This window comes from Taudactylus pleione, unplaced genomic scaffold, assembly GCF_031769625.1.
Source record: "Taudactylus pleione unplaced genomic scaffold, aTauple2 ptg002907l, whole genome shotgun sequence".
Taxonomy (NCBI): domain Eukaryota; kingdom Metazoa; phylum Chordata; class Amphibia; order Anura; family Myobatrachidae; genus Taudactylus; species Taudactylus pleione.
The window spans coordinates 108332-126564 of record NW_028287275.1 but is presented as its reverse complement, the minus strand read 5'-3'; the positions used below and the strand labels follow the sequence as shown (position 1 = coordinate 126564).

General features: G+C 47.6%; 1 protein-coding gene across 1 annotated transcript in view; it reads left to right on the top strand.

Annotated features, from left to right (window-relative positions):
- HPN (hepsin) overlaps positions 1 to 18233 on the top strand; it is a 75946-nt gene that overhangs the window by 50675 nt on the left and 7038 nt on the right. The window contains exons 3-10 of the mRNA XM_088466358.1: positions 61 to 132; positions 2373 to 2471; positions 7376 to 7417; positions 9712 to 9841; positions 11745 to 11867; positions 14470 to 14510; positions 15348 to 15513; positions 16939 to 17129. Coding sequence (XP_088322484.1) covers positions 93 to 132; positions 2373 to 2471; positions 7376 to 7417; positions 9712 to 9841; positions 11745 to 11867; positions 14470 to 14510; positions 15348 to 15513; positions 16939 to 17129 — 832 coding nt within the window. The 5' untranslated portion in view covers positions 61 to 92. The remainder of the gene's footprint in view (positions 1 to 60; positions 133 to 2372; positions 2472 to 7375; positions 7418 to 9711; positions 9842 to 11744; positions 11868 to 14469; positions 14511 to 15347; positions 15514 to 16938; positions 17130 to 18233) is intronic.

Here is an 18233-nt window from a genome sequence, read left to right as displayed (position 1 = left end):
TATAGCAGGATAATTACAGGGGGAACATTATTACGCTGCTGACCCTTATCTCGGTTTCAGGGCATCGGGACATTCATCAGGACATTCTTGTGATGTTACATGAAAGTTCCTCAGAAATGGTACAGAAGGACGGTGAGTAAACCGCGGCAATCGCCAGGATCTGCCGTACAGACGAGGAACCCAGTTGTATGATCACTTTTATTACCGTGCGTTATGGCTGCGTTACATGGCTTCCCTGACGTGTTTTCATGCACAATGTTCATGCAGATTTCTCCACAATACATCATTTCTCAAATGGCGCCAAATAGCCCCATTGCGCTCAGCACAGATACTGCATTTTAGCCGCGTCTAGTGTCCTGACAGAGGCTTTCTTATGCACATCAGCAATGTGGGATAATACAGGGATACCCTGACTACTGACACCGCCATCACATGTAGCCTCTGGGAAAAAAGGCAAAAGACAGATGTCTGATACGAGTGACGGCAACACACCTCACGCCATGTATTGTGCCACGCCTCAAGCCACGTATTGTGCCAAGCCTCACACCACATATTGTGCCAAGCCTCGCGCCTCGTATTGTGCCAAGCCTCACGCCACGTATTGTGTCACACCTCTTGCCGCGTATTGTGCCACACCTCTTGCCGCATATTGTGCCATGCCTCACACCACATATTGTGCCAAGCCTCACGCCACGTATTGTGCCAAGCCTCACGCCATGTATTGTGCCATGCCTCACGCCGCGTATTGTGCCATGCCTCACACCACGCATTGTGCCAAGCCTCATGCCACGTATTGTGCCAAGCCTCACGCCACGTATTGTGCCAAGCCTCACGCCACGTATTGTGCCACGCCTCACGCTGCATATTGTGCCACGCCTCATGCCACATATTGTACCACGCCTCACGCCACGTATTGTGCCAAGCCTCACACCACATATTGTGCCACGCCTCACACCACGTATTGTGCCAAGCCTCACGCCACGTATTGTGCCACGCCTCACGCCACATATTGTGCCATGCCTCACACCACGTATTGTGCCAAGCCTCACGCCACGTATTGTGCCACGCCTCACACCACGTATTGTGCCACGCCTCACGCCACCTATTGTGCCAAGCCTCACGCCACCTATTGTGCCACGTCTCACGCCACGTATTGTGCCACGTCTCACGCCACATATTATTATGTTTAATCTGCAACTTTATATTAATTCCTTTGTGACAAAAATACTAAACCTAAGTACCCAGGACAATATGGGCCCCATTTATTAACAAACCTAAATACCGTCTGCATATATCGCAGTGATACAAATGAAAATACTTCTGGTATTCATCATTACTTACCTCACCGGCGATGTCCACCCCTCGGCGGGGTCCTCTGCTCATCTTATGGCAGCCTATCACTGCCAGCGACAGGCTTCTCTGTCATGCCCATTTGCGATGGTCAGTCTGTACATTTTCATGACTGTTCAACCCGGCGAGGAGCGTACATTTACCAAGCTCCAGAGTTCGGCTCCCAGCGCCACAGCTGTGATAAATGTAAGCGCGCATTTTCATTCCTGTATTATGAGTTGCTGTGACATTTTCTTGCATTTTATATGTGGTAGATGGTAAACGTGCCCCTAATTGTCCATTCAGATAGTGACTTTCATTATTTCCAATGGAACCTGTAGTGATAATGGGACAGACCAAAATAGCTTTCATTATTCCCAGTGTGTCAGGGATCCCAGGAGTTACACCAGAACCAATGCTACTAAAACTGCAACGTTACCTAAGTAATATAATGGGAGATGGGCAAATTGGCAACTGGTGGGTGTTATGGGGAAGTCTGGGGTGCAGGAGAGCACCCAGATGGTACCCAGGGAGGTGGTCTCATGTCCGCCATAGACTCACCCCAGGGTGTATAGGACCTTTACACATCTTATCACCAGTTTTTGTGCTTTTTTTCCATTTAATCTGAATCTGATTAAACAATAAAGGTATAAATGCCCAATGCTTCAGTGCCCAGGTCCCTTTACTTGCTAAATACTCCCCCACCTCTCCAAATGATAATTACCTGTAACACTTTCCAATAAAACAGCAGATTGTGAGCAGGTATCGGTTACCAGCAGTTCTAGAAAGCGTCAGTGATGGTTTCGTGTTTCAGGATTAAGGGAAAGCCCATTACAGCTGTCACTACATTTATTATGCAGTGTAGAGCGGAATTCTGCCAGTGATACCTCGTCTGTGTATTGTATTATACTGTCTATAAGCTGCCCTGTTATACGTCTCACCGTCTTATGTAATTGTATCCACTATGCATTGTGCGACTGCACTGAGGTGATAACAAGCCCTCATCATGTTACACCAACATTTATACTCCCTTCTTCCCGCAGTGGGTAAAGGCTGTCACTGGACCCCGCTGAGGATTCTGGGACTGATTGTCTGTATATTTGTCTCATTGGCTGGAATTGGAGTCACAGTCTGGGCTATAGGTGAGGAAAGTCCATCATTTGTTACATTAAAATTTTCTCAGCCAGCAGTATCGCACAAAGCAACAAGCCATGCTGCCCTCCCAGGCCCTCATGTAATAGCAGCCAGCAGAATCGCACAAAGCAACAACCCATGCTGCCCTCCCAGGCCCTCATGTAATAGCAACCAGCAGAATCGCACAAAGCAACAACCCATGCTGCCCTCCCAGGCCCTCATGTAATAGCAGCCAGCAGAATCGCACAAAGCAACAACCCATGCTGCCCTCCCAGGCCCTCATGTAATAGCAACCAGCAGTATCGCACAAAGCAACAAACCATGCTGCCCTCCCGGGCCCTCATGTAATAGCAACCAGCAGTATCGCACAAAGCAACAACCCATGCTGCCCTCCTGGGCCCTCATGTAATAGCAACCAGCAGTATCGCACAAAGCAACAACCCATGCTGCCCTCCCAGGCCCTCATGTAATAGCAACCAGCTGTATCGCACAAAGCAACAACCCATGCTGCCCTCATAGGCCCTCATGTAATAGCAGCCAGCAGTATCGCACAAAGCAACAACCCATGCTGCCCTCCCAGGCCCTCATGTAATAGCAGCCAGCAGTATAACACATAGCAACAACCCATGATGCCCTCCCAGGCCCTCATGTAATAGCAGCCAGCAGTATCGCACAAAGCTACAACCCATGCAGCCCTCCCAGGCCCTCATGTAATAGCAGCCACAGTATCGCACAAAGCAACAACACATGCTGCCCTCGTAGGCCCTCATGTAATAGCAGCCAGCAGTATCGCACAAAGCAACAACCCATGCTGCCCTCCCAGGCCCTCATGTAATAGCAGCCAGCAGTATCATACATAGCAACAACCCATGATGCCCTCCCAGGCCCTCATGTAATAGCAGCCAGCAGTATCGCACAAAGCTACAACCCATGCAGCCCTCTCAGGCCCTCATGTAATAGCAGCCAGCAGTATCGCACATAGCAACAACCCATGATGCCCTCCCAGGCCCTCATGTAATAGCAACCAGCAGAATTGCACAAAGAAACAACCCATGCTGCCCTCCCAGGCCCTCATGTAATAGCAACCAGCAGTATCGCACAAAGCAACAACACATGCAGCCCTCCCAGGCCCTCATGTAATAGCAGCCAGCAGTATCGCACATAGCAACACCCCATGATGCCCTCCTAGGCCCTCATGTAATAGCAACCAGCAGAATCGCACAAAGCAACAACCCATGCTGCCCTCCCAGGCCCTCATGTAATAGCAACCAGCAGTATCGCACAAAGCAACAACCCATGCAGCCCTCCCAGGCCCTCATGTAATAGCAGCCAGCAGTATCGCACATAGCAACAACCCATGATGCCCTCCCAGGCCCTCATGTAATAGCAACCAGCAGAATCGCACAAAGCAACAACCCATGCTGCCCTCCCAGGCCCTCATGTAATAGCAGCCAGCAGTATTGCACAAAGCAACAACCCATGCAGCCCTCCCAGGCCCTCATGTAATAGCAGCCAGCAGTATCGCACAAAGCAACAACCCATGCTGCCCTCCCAGGCCCTCATGTAATAGCAATCAGCAGTATCGCACAAAGCAACAACCCATGCAGCCCTCCCAGGCCCTCATGTAATAGCAGCCAGAAGTATCGCACATAGCAACAACCCATGATGCCCTCCCATGCCCTCATGTAATAGCAGCCAGCAGTATCGCACAAAGCAACAACCCATGCAACCCTCCCAGGCCCTCATGTAATAGCAGCCAGCAGTATCGCAGAAAGCAACAACCCATGCAGCCCTCCCAGGCCCTCATGTAATAGCAGCCAGCAGTATCGCAGAAAGCAACAACCCATGCAGCCCTCCCAGGCCCTGACGTAATAGCAGCCAGTCCCCATCTTTATATACTAGTTGTAGTAAGTCTCCTTGTCTAGAGCCACAGAGTAACCTACTGTACGACAGCTGCTGCCAATGCTCAAATATGCTTTCATTTTTCTCCAGATGAAACCTCAAAGTCATAAAATATTTTAATGTTTCAAAGATGCCAATGTATTATTATTATTATTATTATTATTATTATTATTATTATTATTATTATTATTATTATTATTATTATTATTATTATTATTTCTTCTTGTTATTTATTTACTCTGATTCATTGCACATAAAAGCCAGGAATATGATGGTCATGTGAGGAAATTTGAGCCCATCACACAATCACACATCTACAATATCTATCTATCTATCTATCTATCTATCTATCTATCTATCTCATATCTATCTATCTATCTATCTATCTATCTATCTATCTATATATCTCATATCTATCTATCTATCTATCTATCTATCTATCTATCTATCTATCTATCTCATATCTATCTATTTATCTATCTATCTGTGTCATATCTATCTATCTGTCTATCTATCTATCTCATATCTATCTATCTATCTATCTATCTCATATCTATCTATCTATCTATCTATCTATCTCATATCTATCTATTTATCTATCTATCTGTCTCATATCTATCTATCTATCTCATATCTATCTATCTATCTATCTATCTATCTATGTATCTCATATCTATCTATCTATCTATCTATCTATCTATCTATCTATCTATCTATCTCATATCTATCTATCTATCTATCTCATATCTATCTATCTATCTATCTATGTCATATCTATCTATCTATCTATCTATCTCATATCTATCTATCTATCTATCTATCTATCTATCTATCTATCTATCTATCTATCTATCTATCTATCTATCTATCTAATATATATCTCATATCTATCTCATATCTATCTATCTATCTATCTATCTCATATCTATCTATCTATCTATCTATCTATCTATCTATCTATCTATCTATCTATCTATCTATCTCATATCTATCTATCTATCTATCTATCTATCTATCTCAGATCTATCTATCTATCTATCTATCTCATATCTATATGTCTGTCTGTCTATCTATCTCATATTTATCTATGGGCCGAACTTAGGGCCTAATTCAGACCCACTCGCGAGCGGGTCGATGTTAGCCAAGTGCACACGCGCATGACGGAGGCGGCTTCGTCATGCGAATGCGCGAGACCCGAATAACGACGGCCAAGCCGTTGTTGTGGGTCTCGCACCATTGACAGCACGCCCCCTTAGGTGGGCGTGCGGGGGGCGTGGCTGCCCAGACGGAGGCGTTCCCATGTACCGTCTGGGGCTGGCCCCACTGACATCACTAGTGATGTCAGTGGGAGTGCTTTTTTCTCTGATAGAGCCAAAAGCACTCCAGGGCTTGCGGCAACGAGACCCTACCGCAAGGGTCTCGTCGCAAGCCCGATGGTCGCGATGGTCTTGACCATCGCGAACATCATTTTGGCCGCTCGCTATAGCTGTGGGTGGTCACCCGCAGCTATGCGAGCGGCCAGGAGGCCGCTCTTAAATTCAGAGGGACGGCCCTGATTCAGAGCGAGCGCTCTGTCAGAGCGTCCGGCTCTGAATCAGGGCCAGGCTATTTTTTTTAAAGAACGGCCTCCTGGCCGTTCGCATAGCTGTGGGTGACCACCCACAGCTATAGCGAGCGGCCAGGAAGATGGTCGCGATGGTCAAGACAAGGCAAGGGTCTCGTGAGTCCCAGAGAGTTTTCGTCTCTAACAGAGCCGAAACCTCTCCCACTGACATCACTTGTGATGTCAGTGGGGCCGCCCCCAAACGGAGGCATTCACATGGGAACGCCCCCGTTTGGGCAGCCACTCCCTCGGCCCACCCACCAAAGGGGGCGTGCTGTCACTCAACATCGACAGCACGCCCCCTTTGGTACGAGACCCGGAGCGACGGAGTGCCCGTCACTATCCGGGTCTTGCACATGCGCACGACAGAGCCGGCTCCATCGTGCACATGCGCACTGGGCCACCATCGACCCGCTTGCGAGTGCATAGCGCTCGCAAGCGGGTCTGAATCAGGCCCTAAATTCAGTGCGATGATGAATAGCCCTGGGAGGGAGCTCCCACAGCTATTCAATAAAAAGCGCTGTTTGGGCGGGCAAAGGATTCCTTCTCGCATCCCCCTAGGGATGCAAGGAGAAATCCGACAAAAGTGCCGGGCACGCAGCTGTTTGCCGGCTTAGCACGGCTCTAACAGCCACGCGCCCAGCACTTTAGTTGGAGAATGCCGGTTACCGCGCCTTAATACCCAGGTTAAGTTGCGAGAAGCGAAATTCTCAGACTTACCTGCTTCCTGACCAGACAAACAGTGCGTTGAACTGAATAGGCGTGGGAGCTCCCTCCCCTGTGCGGCTATTCAACCTCGCGCTGAATTGGATTCGGCCCTATAATTTGCATATCACAAAAATAAATACAGGACAGAAATGTCCTTTTTCTTGAGAATGTGCAATATTACTACTACCAGCTTCTAAGGATGAATAACGGAGTTTATAATAAGACGAGCGTATTACAGTGTTACGCTGTATAGTCCGGGAATCTACAGAACATTTTCAGAGCTCCTCCCTTTGATATATAAGTGATAATGTTAAGCAGCGTCAGGTATACTGTAAGGCTCAGTTGTGTCACACATCATCATTCAGCCTTCCTGCTGTTCAGCCTTCCTGCTGTTCCTAGATCTGACATATCATGGTCAGGTGTCAATTACAGGTAACAGATGACCCAGCGGGATATACAGGGCATTGAACCAGCTTAAAAACACAGACTCTTGTGAATTACTCAGCTCTAAGTGTATTTGGGGATTTGCATTCCAGCCTGAAAACCACACATTGGAATCTCGGTGCCACATTGTAATACAAACCATTTACATGATTAATATGAGAATGTCCTCGATACTGGGTTATAGCACAACCCTGTACAGCACTAACGTGTCCGCCCTTTGTCCCTGCTCTTACCTGCTCTGTTCTCTCTTCCCAGTGACATATGTTTTGAGGAATGAAAACGCCAATCTGTATATAGGTAATCAATCTTCCCATGAGAGCGATGGAATGTGCGGAGTTTGGCTGCTTACAGCATTGTGTTCTGTGTCTGTGGATGAGAGAGAAGAAGCTGATTATTGCTGTGGTTTGTTATTAATGAAAACATTTATAGAGCCGGTTATACCATTTCCTTGTGGGTAATTCCCAGCCCAGCTCTAACCAATAGGATGGCCAGGGAAAAACGACCACATAATTCAGACAGGACACTCTGGGGAGACTCAGATAAGCGTCATAACCGCCGCAACGGGGTCTGGAGTCTACGCTCATTTACACACAGAAAGCTTATACCGCTTTTATACAGAAATTCCGGGTCTGACCCGGTGGTTGGAACAGGGTTCCAATCCGGATCAGATCCTGAATTCCACCGGCACTGGCCATTCACACTGGAGCAGGGTGTGCAGAGACCCGGCTTTTCCGGCGTTGAAGTGGACGCTTGAAGATGACGTCATCTCTAAGCGCCACTGAGGCCGGCCAATCGGCAGGCATGTGGCATGATCCAGGTTATTCCCGTGTTAAACTCTGCTAGTTACCTGGGTTGGATTGCTGGGTCACTACACCCAGGAATCCAACCCTCTCCGCTTTTACACCAAGGAGCTACCGGGGTTATCACTGCAATAACCGGGTTTTAGCTCCGGTGTAAAAGGGGCTATAATTCTGCTTGCAGCTTATGGAGCAGCTATTGATAATTATTATTATTAACCTTTATTTATATAGTGCTAGGATATTCCATTGTGCACATGTATAAAACAATATTGGGTGTTCACAGATAGCAAAATTAGAGGTCCCTGCTAGCAAGCTTACGCTGGGTACACACTGGCAGATATATTGGCCAATAAAGTCTGTGCCCGTCGGGCAGTGTATACCAGCGATACGTCTGTGAACGGCGTCGTTTACAGACATATCACGTTGGCTGTGCTGCTGATGGCAGATATATCTGTACATCGTGCTGTGTGTATAGGTGATCAGCCGACCCGCGGCTGATGACCAACCATCATCTGCAGATATATGTTAGGTGTGTACCCAGCATCACAGTCTATAGGATGGTTCTTTTGTGTCTTAGGGGCCTATTTATCATTAAATATTTGCACCATAATCCCCGTTATCAGGGTACACCCACAATTATTAAGTGTCCCCATAGTACATTTAGGGGATCTCCAATATCTAATGCGGTCCCTCATTTCCAACAGCAGCCGCAGCCCCCTTAGCTTTATATAGGGGACGCAATGCTGTCAGAGTTACCTAGCACCGGTATTGGCCGCCTCGCGTCATGTGTGGTCAGTAGGCCTCGCATGCGCAGGATCCCCGGTAGAGGAGTGAAGAGACCGCTGATGGAGTCACCTCACTCTGGACGGGATCCTTTAGGAGCCCCTGTGCCTGCGTGTGCTATATTATTATTATTATTATTATTATTATTATTACCAGTTATTTATATAGCGCACACATGTTCCGCAGCGCTTTACAGAGAAGATCTGGACATTCACATCAGTCCCTGCCCCAGTGGAGCTTACAATCTATATTCCCTACCAAATGTACACGCACACACATACACACTAGGGGTAATTTGTGTTGGAAGCCAATTAACCTACCAGTATATTTTTGGAGTGTGGGAGGAAACCGGAGTACCCGGAGGAAACCCACGCAAGCACAGGGAGAATATACAAACTCCACACAGGTAGGGCCATGGTTGGAATCGAACCCATGACCTCAGTGCTGTGAGGCAGTAACGCTAACCATTACACCGTCTGTGCTGCCTATATGATACATTCCGGTGTCGCAGGAGCTAATATCGCGCCCACATCGCGCTGAGTCTGTTATTCGTGATAAATGGGCCCCTCAGACTTGTGTCACACGAGCTGCAGACCTGTAATTTGGTTAAAGTAATGTAGTGTTTATGGCAGAGATCGAGAACCTACATACATTACATTATGCTGGGAAATGACATGCGGGTTTTGTCTTAGGTTAATAACTGGCTTCCATAACACATTGCCCTCACACTGCTCGTAGGCCGGCTGCCAGGACACAGAGAGACACTTAGATAAAGGCCCCAGCTCCAGAGGAACCTTCTTACCAACATACTGTATGTCTCTATAGCATTATAATGATATAACGCCGTCATGTGATCCGGTTCAATGTGGTTATCTGGAAATGGATCCTGTCTGTGGCGCTCTGGCCTCCATTTGGCTACATTAAGGTTACTCTAACCTGCAATAATGTAATTATACGTGAAATATTATCAGCTCTCAGTTCATCTCATCCTTCCCATTATTGTCTCAGTCCAGGTGAACTCTCCAGATCATCGGCTCACAGTGTACGATGAGCGGGAACATCTGTGGCGCTTGGTCTGCTCATCCTTAGCCAATGGGGCAGTGGCAGCTCTAAGCTGTGAGGACATGGGCTTCATCAGGTACTGCAGGACCCCAGATAAGCAGATCTCCCTGTACTGTCATCCTGATGTTCTGCTTAATCTGTTACCGGCTACGGTGCCTTACTTAGGCGAGTGCATCATTTTCACCTGAGATTAAGGGGTAAATTTACTAAGATGGGAGTTCTATTTAAGAAGTGATGTTGCCCATGGCAACCAATCAGATTCCAAGTATTATCTTCTAGAAGGTGCTAGATAAATGAGAAGTAGAATCTGATTGGTTGCTATGGGCCACATCACTTCTTAATAGAACTCCCATCTTAGTAAATGTACCCCTAATTCTCAATCCCTGAGTGATCGAAGGAGTATTACCTCCACTGTTGCCCAGACCAGTGATTTTAATCTAATAATGAGGTAAACATTAAGCAGTTCATTTATTATAACCGATATAATCCCAGTCAGCTGTACATCTTAAGGAGGCCATTTACTGAGCACAGTCTTCATTTTGAAATTTGTGGACAATTGTTGGCTGACCAGGGACTAGAGAAAACCACATACCTTCTCCACTGTTAAACACCCGCACTTCCTCTGGAACATCACTGACTTCACCCTCACCATCTATCCTCATATCTAGTCTCTCACCCTGTCCTGTCTACGGATGTCCATCTAAACCATCTGGGGAATTTAGATGGTTTAACCATCAGTGGTCCACAGCTGTGCATATGGAAAGCGCGGCCATTCATACGCAAAACGAAGCCAACATCCACCATTGGACCTCCACTGCCGATACTCACCATTGGTGAACATCCTTTGATTGCCAATCTATGTGCCATCGGTATCAGATGGTTGATGGCCTTCGCTAGACCTGTCACCTCTAACTTGCTAAGCATTGCTCTTTGCCAGGATGTTGCCAAGTCCCTTGTCCATGCTCTTCTCATCTCCCACCTTGATTACTGCAATCACCTGCTCCCTGGCCTGCCTCTTGCCCATTTGACCACTGCTTCATGACTAATCTTCCCCTCTTGCGATTACTCTTCCAATGTGTCACTATACAATGCCCTCCACTGGCTCCACATTGTCTTCAGAGTATGGTTCAAACTGCCAACCGTCCCATATAAAGCCCACCACGAAGCCACCACCTCCGTCATCTCACACTTTGTGAAGAAATATTCCACTACTCACCCACTCCATTCTGCCAATGACCCTCTTCTCTCATCCATCTCCACCGCACTCTCCCACCTGTAGGACCACATTTCCTGACCTCCAATATTGTAAGCGCTCCCTGAATACGTATTACTTCCAGCCTGCCTACCCTGCCCCATCATCATCCTCCTGCCCCCCCCTGTTACACCTGTACGTTTCCCATCACCCCCTTGTCTTCCTCTGTCCCAGGCCGCTCCTACATGTTGCTGTCCGGTGTCCTCCCCTCCCTGTTTCTTCTCCCTCTGCTTTGCCTCCATCGATGTGTTTATTGTATAATATTGCTATGGATTACGCCGCTGCTTGTCCCTATTGTGAGTGTATGTTATACTTGCTGTTAAGCGTACATGTTACTGTGTTGAAGTATGCTGCGCTGTGGAAGTGAATTGCGAAACGTATTGTTTATGCCAGACGCAGAAGGAATTTCAACATATGTTTTACAAAAAAAAAGTTACCATAGCAATGAATATAGGTAATAAAAGGGAACAGTAATGCAATGGAAAAATTATAATAAAAATAGATTTTAGCAAAATAAAACACTCTGACACATATATTTTTAAATATATATATTTATATCAAATGTATATATACATTGCGTGGTGTCAGCTTCTATAATATGTGGCAACAAGCAGAGAGCAACATGAATGATTTCCTGAGTACGTTCAGCTATTTGGACATCCGAGGATATAACACTTGTATCCTGACATGTACCTTAAATTACTCTCTATATATAATGTTTCCTCAGGTCTATGAGCCACCAGGAGCTCCGAGTGGAGACAGCGGGAACGAATGGCAGCTCAGGGTATTTTTGTGTCCAGGAATCGCAGTTAAGCAGCGCTAAAAGGCTCACAGACGTTCTGTACGTGTGGTAAGTGTCCGTATCTGTGATCTGTGAGTGCGCTCAGTAACGTGCCGGACCGGCATCTCACTACAGAGTAACACTTAGAGATGTGCGCCGGCCACCATGTTTTTGTTTTGGATCTGAATTTAAATAAAAAATACAGCTAAAATGATGTAATTTTGACCTGTTTACATGCAATCCAAAGCATACGTTAGGTTTTTAAATCCAAGGCCCTCATTCAGAGCCACTCGCTATTTGCGGTCGTTCGTTCTAAAACAAGGGCTGGCTATTCAAATGAACCGTTCGCTGTTTGCGGTCTGTTCACGCCTCTAGGTCTGAACGAGCGAACAAAACTTGCGTTCGTTTTTTGGAAAAATACGCCCCCTGGCCGCTCGCATCCTACGTCATGTCCGCTATTTATTAGATTAATCGAGTACATCGACCAGGGTATGACCTGCTCGCTATTCTTGTGGTTGGTTTTTGCTACCACAATTTTGCGAGAAGTTCTGGCTATAAGATAACCCAGTGACGTGGTCAATGACGCTGCTGTTTTAAATATGCACACCCATAAAACGCCCGTTTTGACCTTTAAGCACGCCTGCGATCGGATCTCCACTCCCCGTTTTCAAGCACCTTCCCCTGTTACCACCCACATACGCCTCTTTCTGTCACTCAAATTATCAGGCATTCGCTATTTTGCGAGCACATGAATTTCGGCCGCACAGTGGTTCGCGCATGCGTATAATGATCCGTTCGCATGCGCAGTTGGGCAAACATCGCTCGGAACGAACGAGCAGCCACTTGCATCCGGCTCTGAATCAGGGCCCAAGTTCCAAACCGCAGGAGGATCTGTACTGGGACTCGGTTCGACCCGGTACCTCAAAATTATTCAGGATTTGGACTCCGTTTGACTCGGAACCCCTAAATTCTGATGTTGTTGGTTCTCTGGGAACCAAACCGTGCACATCTCCATCAACACTGTACTGTAGGGCTCTGGCAGGTACGGTAAAGATAAACAGGGTGAGGACAGAACCGGGATGGAGAATGGAAGGAGGGGTAGATACGGTTCATTCTTACCCCATGCAGCCCTGTGATGGGAATATTTTAGAAAAAAAAATGTAATAAAAAAATGTTTTCATTGTATCACGGTGACTTACAGTAACTGATAACTGTTCTGTGACTGCTATATCCCCGCATACATACAGGATTATACTCTATTATACTGGGAGATGTATCTAGACTAAGAGACAGAGGGCCTGATTCAGACCCGCCGCCAGTGCATTGCGCTCGCAAACGGGTCGATGGTGGCCCAGTGGGCGCGCCCGGCGTGCGCGAGCCCCGGAGCGAGCGCAAAAAGCACTCGCTCTGTGGCTCACTACAAAAGGGACGGCTGTCGATGTTGATCGACAGCTCGCCCCATTTTGTAGGCGTAGCGGGGGGATGGCTTCACAAATGGAGGCGTTCCCATGCGAACGCTTGCCGTTTGTGGGCAGCCCCACTGACATCACCAGTGATGTCAGTGGGAGAGCTTCCGGCTCTATTAGAGCCAGAAGCTCTCTGGGGCTTGTGGCCACGAGACCCTACCACAAGGGTCTCGTTGCAAGCCCGATGGTCGCGATGGTCTTGACCATCATCCTGGTCGCTCACATAAGCTGTGGGTGGTAACCCACAGCTATGCGAGCGGCCAAGAGGCCGCAACTAAAAAACCAAGCGCCCGTCCTGATTCAGAGCGAGCGCTCGCTTTTGCGAGCGCCTTTGAATCAGGGCCAGATTGCAGCAGTTGCCCAAAGCAACCAATCAGCTTGTAGCTACCATCTCATAGATTGCACTAGATAGATTACAGCAGGAAGCTGATTCGTTGCTTTGGTCAGTTTCTCCTCTTTGGGGGAGATGTATCAAACCTTGGAGAGAGATAAAATGTAGAGAGATAAAGTACCAACTAATCAGCTCCTGACTGCCATGTCACAGGCTGTGTTTGAAAAATGACAGTTAGGAGCTGATTGTTTAGTACTTTATCCCATTCCACTTTATCTCTCGCCAAGGACGGGATGTACTAAAGGGGTAAAGGTGGTAAAACCCTCGAAAATTCAGTTTTTACCCCATATGTGTGATGCATTCTGGTGCCAGAGGGACTTCTTTGTGTTAAACCCTATCTGGGGGCAGCTTTTATTGGGAGAGCTGTCCTTTGCCATAATCTAGGTACATACTGTACTGCATTAATGAACCGCGGGGTAGCGATGCCTAGTACATCCCGCCCCAAGGCTTAGTACATAGAGCCGATTATCTCTCTGCATTTTATCTCTCTCCAAGGCTTGATACATTTACCCCTTAATATTATACTGACCCTGCGTTTCCCCTCCTGTTGGCGGCTGGCGCTGTACTGGGTCATTGTATGCTCTTCACCTACCCTGCTGAGGTCCCAGTTGCAGACCCGGGAGGGGGAGATCGATGTATGAAACAGATGGAGATGTTACCTATAGCAACCAATCAGCTTCTAGCTACCATCTCATAGACTGTGCTACATAGATTACAGCTGGAAGCTGATTGGCTGCTATGGGGAACTCTTGTCCTCTTTGTTACAAAGTGGGTTAAATTTATAATTGCTGAGATTTTCTATTTTCCTCCGCAGTGAGTGTCCGAGTGGTCAGTTTCTGTCCGTTCAATGCCAAGGTAACTACAGCAATACGTAGCGCTCACTCACCGGGAGGGGCGGGGTCTTTGGGTGACGGGGGGGTTCTGTATTGAGGGCCTAATTGAGAGGTGGATCCAGTTGCAACCATGACTGCGTCTCTAATGCCGCGTCTGATGGCCTTCCTACACCACAGGCTGCGGCGCTGATCCATCCCTGTGTGTAATAAGACGCGCCATCGGTCTCGCCATGAAAGATTGCACCAGCCCGATGGAGGCGCAAATTCTCCATCTGAACATGGCCGCCTGTGTCACTGACCAGGACGTACCCACGTCTGACTAGCCCCCCCTTTTACTACCCCTTTTACTACCCACAGATGCCCATAGAGATTGCTTCCCTGTACATGCTATTTCTATCTACGTCTTATGCTGGGTACACACTAGACGATGGTTATCCAGCCCGACATTGGCTGCAACGGGACCCAGCAGGGGAGCCGGCATCAGTAACTGCATACAGACTTACCGATGCGGGCAGCAATGGAACGACGGTGGGGGCCATATTGCATTCGGCAGCTTGGCCCTCACTAACGACATCCCTCGGGCGCGCACATCATCAGTGACATAGTGGGTACACTGAGGATGTGCCCGATATGTTGGTCTGAGACGCCAGATGGGATGACATATCGTGTAATGTGTACCCGGCCTTAGAGCGGTGACCATCGGGACTCAGATAAAACAGAGGCCACTTACGTGTGACACTGCGTCACCTCTGAACCAGGCCCGAATCCGGTATGTTAGACACTGAGCCTGGGACTGACGTAGAACTGACCATGGTGGTCTCTGGCCATCCCTGACCTTTCCTCTCCTCCGGATCCCCAGACTGCGGGCGCAGGAAGATGGCCGTGGACAGGATTGTGGGGGGGCAGCACGCTGCTCTGGGTCGGTGGCCGTGGCAGGTCAGCCTGAGATACGACGGAGCCCACTTGTGTGGCGGATCTCTAATATCAAGCGAGTGGGTTCTGACAGCCGCTCACTGCTTTCCTGAGTAAGTGCTCACTAAGGACAAGGTATGATGGTAACGTAACTGTAATGTACTCTCTCCTGATGTATCGCCATTTACCGCAGGCGTGACTTAGATAACGCCGGCCTGAGGGCCTAGAATCCCACACTGCCAGGATGCAGGTAACGGAACAGCTTAATAAGGGGAGGTGGGGGGGGGGGTAATAACATAGCATCTGAAGGGTGCACACGAGAAAATAATGGCCCCCAAAACACCAGTATGATATATTATATAGCAGAAAGAGGAATTTCATGAGGTTATTGCTGGAATTTTGCACAACTGTGTGAATGTCTGACCCTGTGCAAAGTGCAGCCACAATTGTTCTCATCTCCTCTATCAGGCACTTTAGTAACTTTGGTTAATATGTTCTCCCTGTATCAGTGATTATCTGCCCATAATGACTCTGTAAGACAGCCTGCTGCCCAGCCCCTGTGTATCACGGTATGCAATCGGGAAGCCGACTGCCTAAATACCGGCAGCGGCTTCCCGACTGTCATATCCTGGCAAGAGTGAAATGCCGGGTGTCTAGATGTAGACGCCCGGCATTTCCCCGACGCCGGGAGACCGGCGCCCGGCATCCCAATCGTAGCGATGCCGGGCGCCGCAAGCGGACAGCCGCGGGGATGGAGGGTTAGGTTTAGGGCTCCCGGGGGGGACTTAGGGCAAGGCACCCCCCCGGGAGGGTTAGGGTTAGGCTAGGGGGAGCGAGGGTTAGGGTTAGGCACCCCCCCGGGGGACTTAGGTTTAGGCAGCGGGGAAGGGGGTGGTTAGGGTTAGGCACTTAGAGGGGGGATTAGGGTTAGGCACTTGGGGGGGAGGTTAGGGTTAGGCACCCCTAAGGAGGGTTAGGGTTAGGGGGGTTAGGTTAGACAATACACGATCGGGATTTCCAGCGCTGTCGGGCTTCCGCTACCGGGAACTCTGCTGATGTCGGCCTGCCGCTGCCGGGAATCGACATGCGGCTGGCGGATTTCATACCAATTCCGTGTATCACTGACCCGTTCTTATGTATAGTATAGATGGTGGTAACAATCCTTCTCCTTGTACTATGATTATACAGTAGAGTGCCCGGATATTTAGTTTCTTTCAACTGCAAATAGCTGTTTTGTTGTCCGTAATACTCGTATATAGTCAGACAGGTAACTAGGGGTTTGTAGGGTGTTTTTATTTTCTCACACCCGTTTTGGTGGTGATTTATAACCGACACCTAAATCAGAGTCTTACACTGTGCGTCACATCAGCGGAACGTTCATCCTAACTACATAGAACACTTGTAAAGGATTTGCAGACTATAAACCATCTGTCATAGGAGATGCAATGTGTGGGCCACATAGAAACATTCTGCATTATATTCTCTATCTACATCCCAAGCTAATGAGACATAACGACCGGCCAATATTGTATCCGCAGGAGGAACCGGGTGGTGAGTCTCTGGCGGGTGTTTGCAGGAGGCGTGTCACATCTCTCACCCCAGGGCTATCTGCAAGGCGTGAAAAGTGTCATCTACCACGCCGAGTACTTACCGCTAATAAACACCGACAGTGATGAGAACAGCAATGACATCGCCCTGGTGCACCTACTTACCCCACTCACATTCACAGGTATAACTCCAATGTACAGAACTTAGGGACCTATATTAATAATCGTGGCAAAGTACTAAAGATAACTCGCAGGGATAGCAGTAATCACTGTCTCTGCAAGTTAGATCCCAGCCGCATTCAGAGGAGTCTTTCACAGGTGAACCTGGCACCTCACATGTGCACAGTGTCGGATTCGGGAGACAACCTGAGACTGCGGGAGAGGGATCGTAAGATCCCTCTCTTGCAAATATACCTCCATAGGCATAAAGTGGTTTATTTTAGGATGTTGTAGACAAACAAACTCCAAAAAGCAAAGCTTTCTAGAGTTTAGTACATAGGGGCCAATTAATAAAAATGGGGACTGCGGTCTGCGGCGCTAATTAGCCTTCTGCAGGAGATTTCTGTGACATCTCGTGCATTAGACTGTTAGTACATACTGTTGCAACAATTCATAAAATTATGCAGAAACTGCAGTTTCTACATAAGTTTATGAAAACAAATGCTTGATAAATAGGCCCCTTAATCTTAGGTGTCGATGATCCTCACACTTTGTGGTTAAAATGTCTATAATTATGATAAAATATAACACTTATAATAAATAGCTGTCTAATGTTAGGGATTCTATTACATTGAAGTGAATAATGAACATCAAATAGCTAGATACAGAGTGATACAATGTACAATTCTTTGTGAAATTATTATACATACATCCAGCCACCAGATGGCAGACTAGAGGAACAGAGACAATAAAGACACTTTGGGGCTCGCAGCTGAAATTTCTGTGTTTAGAATGAACCTGTCAGCAGATCAAGTAGCGTTATTATTTTGTTTCCTTCACTGCATGTGTCTTATGCTCTATGTAGTAAGCAAACATCAGGGTTCCTGTTGCTAATAGAATATGGTACCACTGAGCTTGATTAAAAAACTGTGGGGCCTGCGGCACTTAAAACATGGGCTCCCCCATGGTCAAGCCATGTAGTGAGATAAAGTACCAACCAATCAGCTTCTATCTGTTATTTTTCAAACACTGCTTGTGAAATGGCAGTTAGGAGCTGATTGGTTGGTACTTTATCTCTCTCCAAGGTTTGATACATCTTCCCCTGAGAGCTTAAGGGTGAAGTCAAT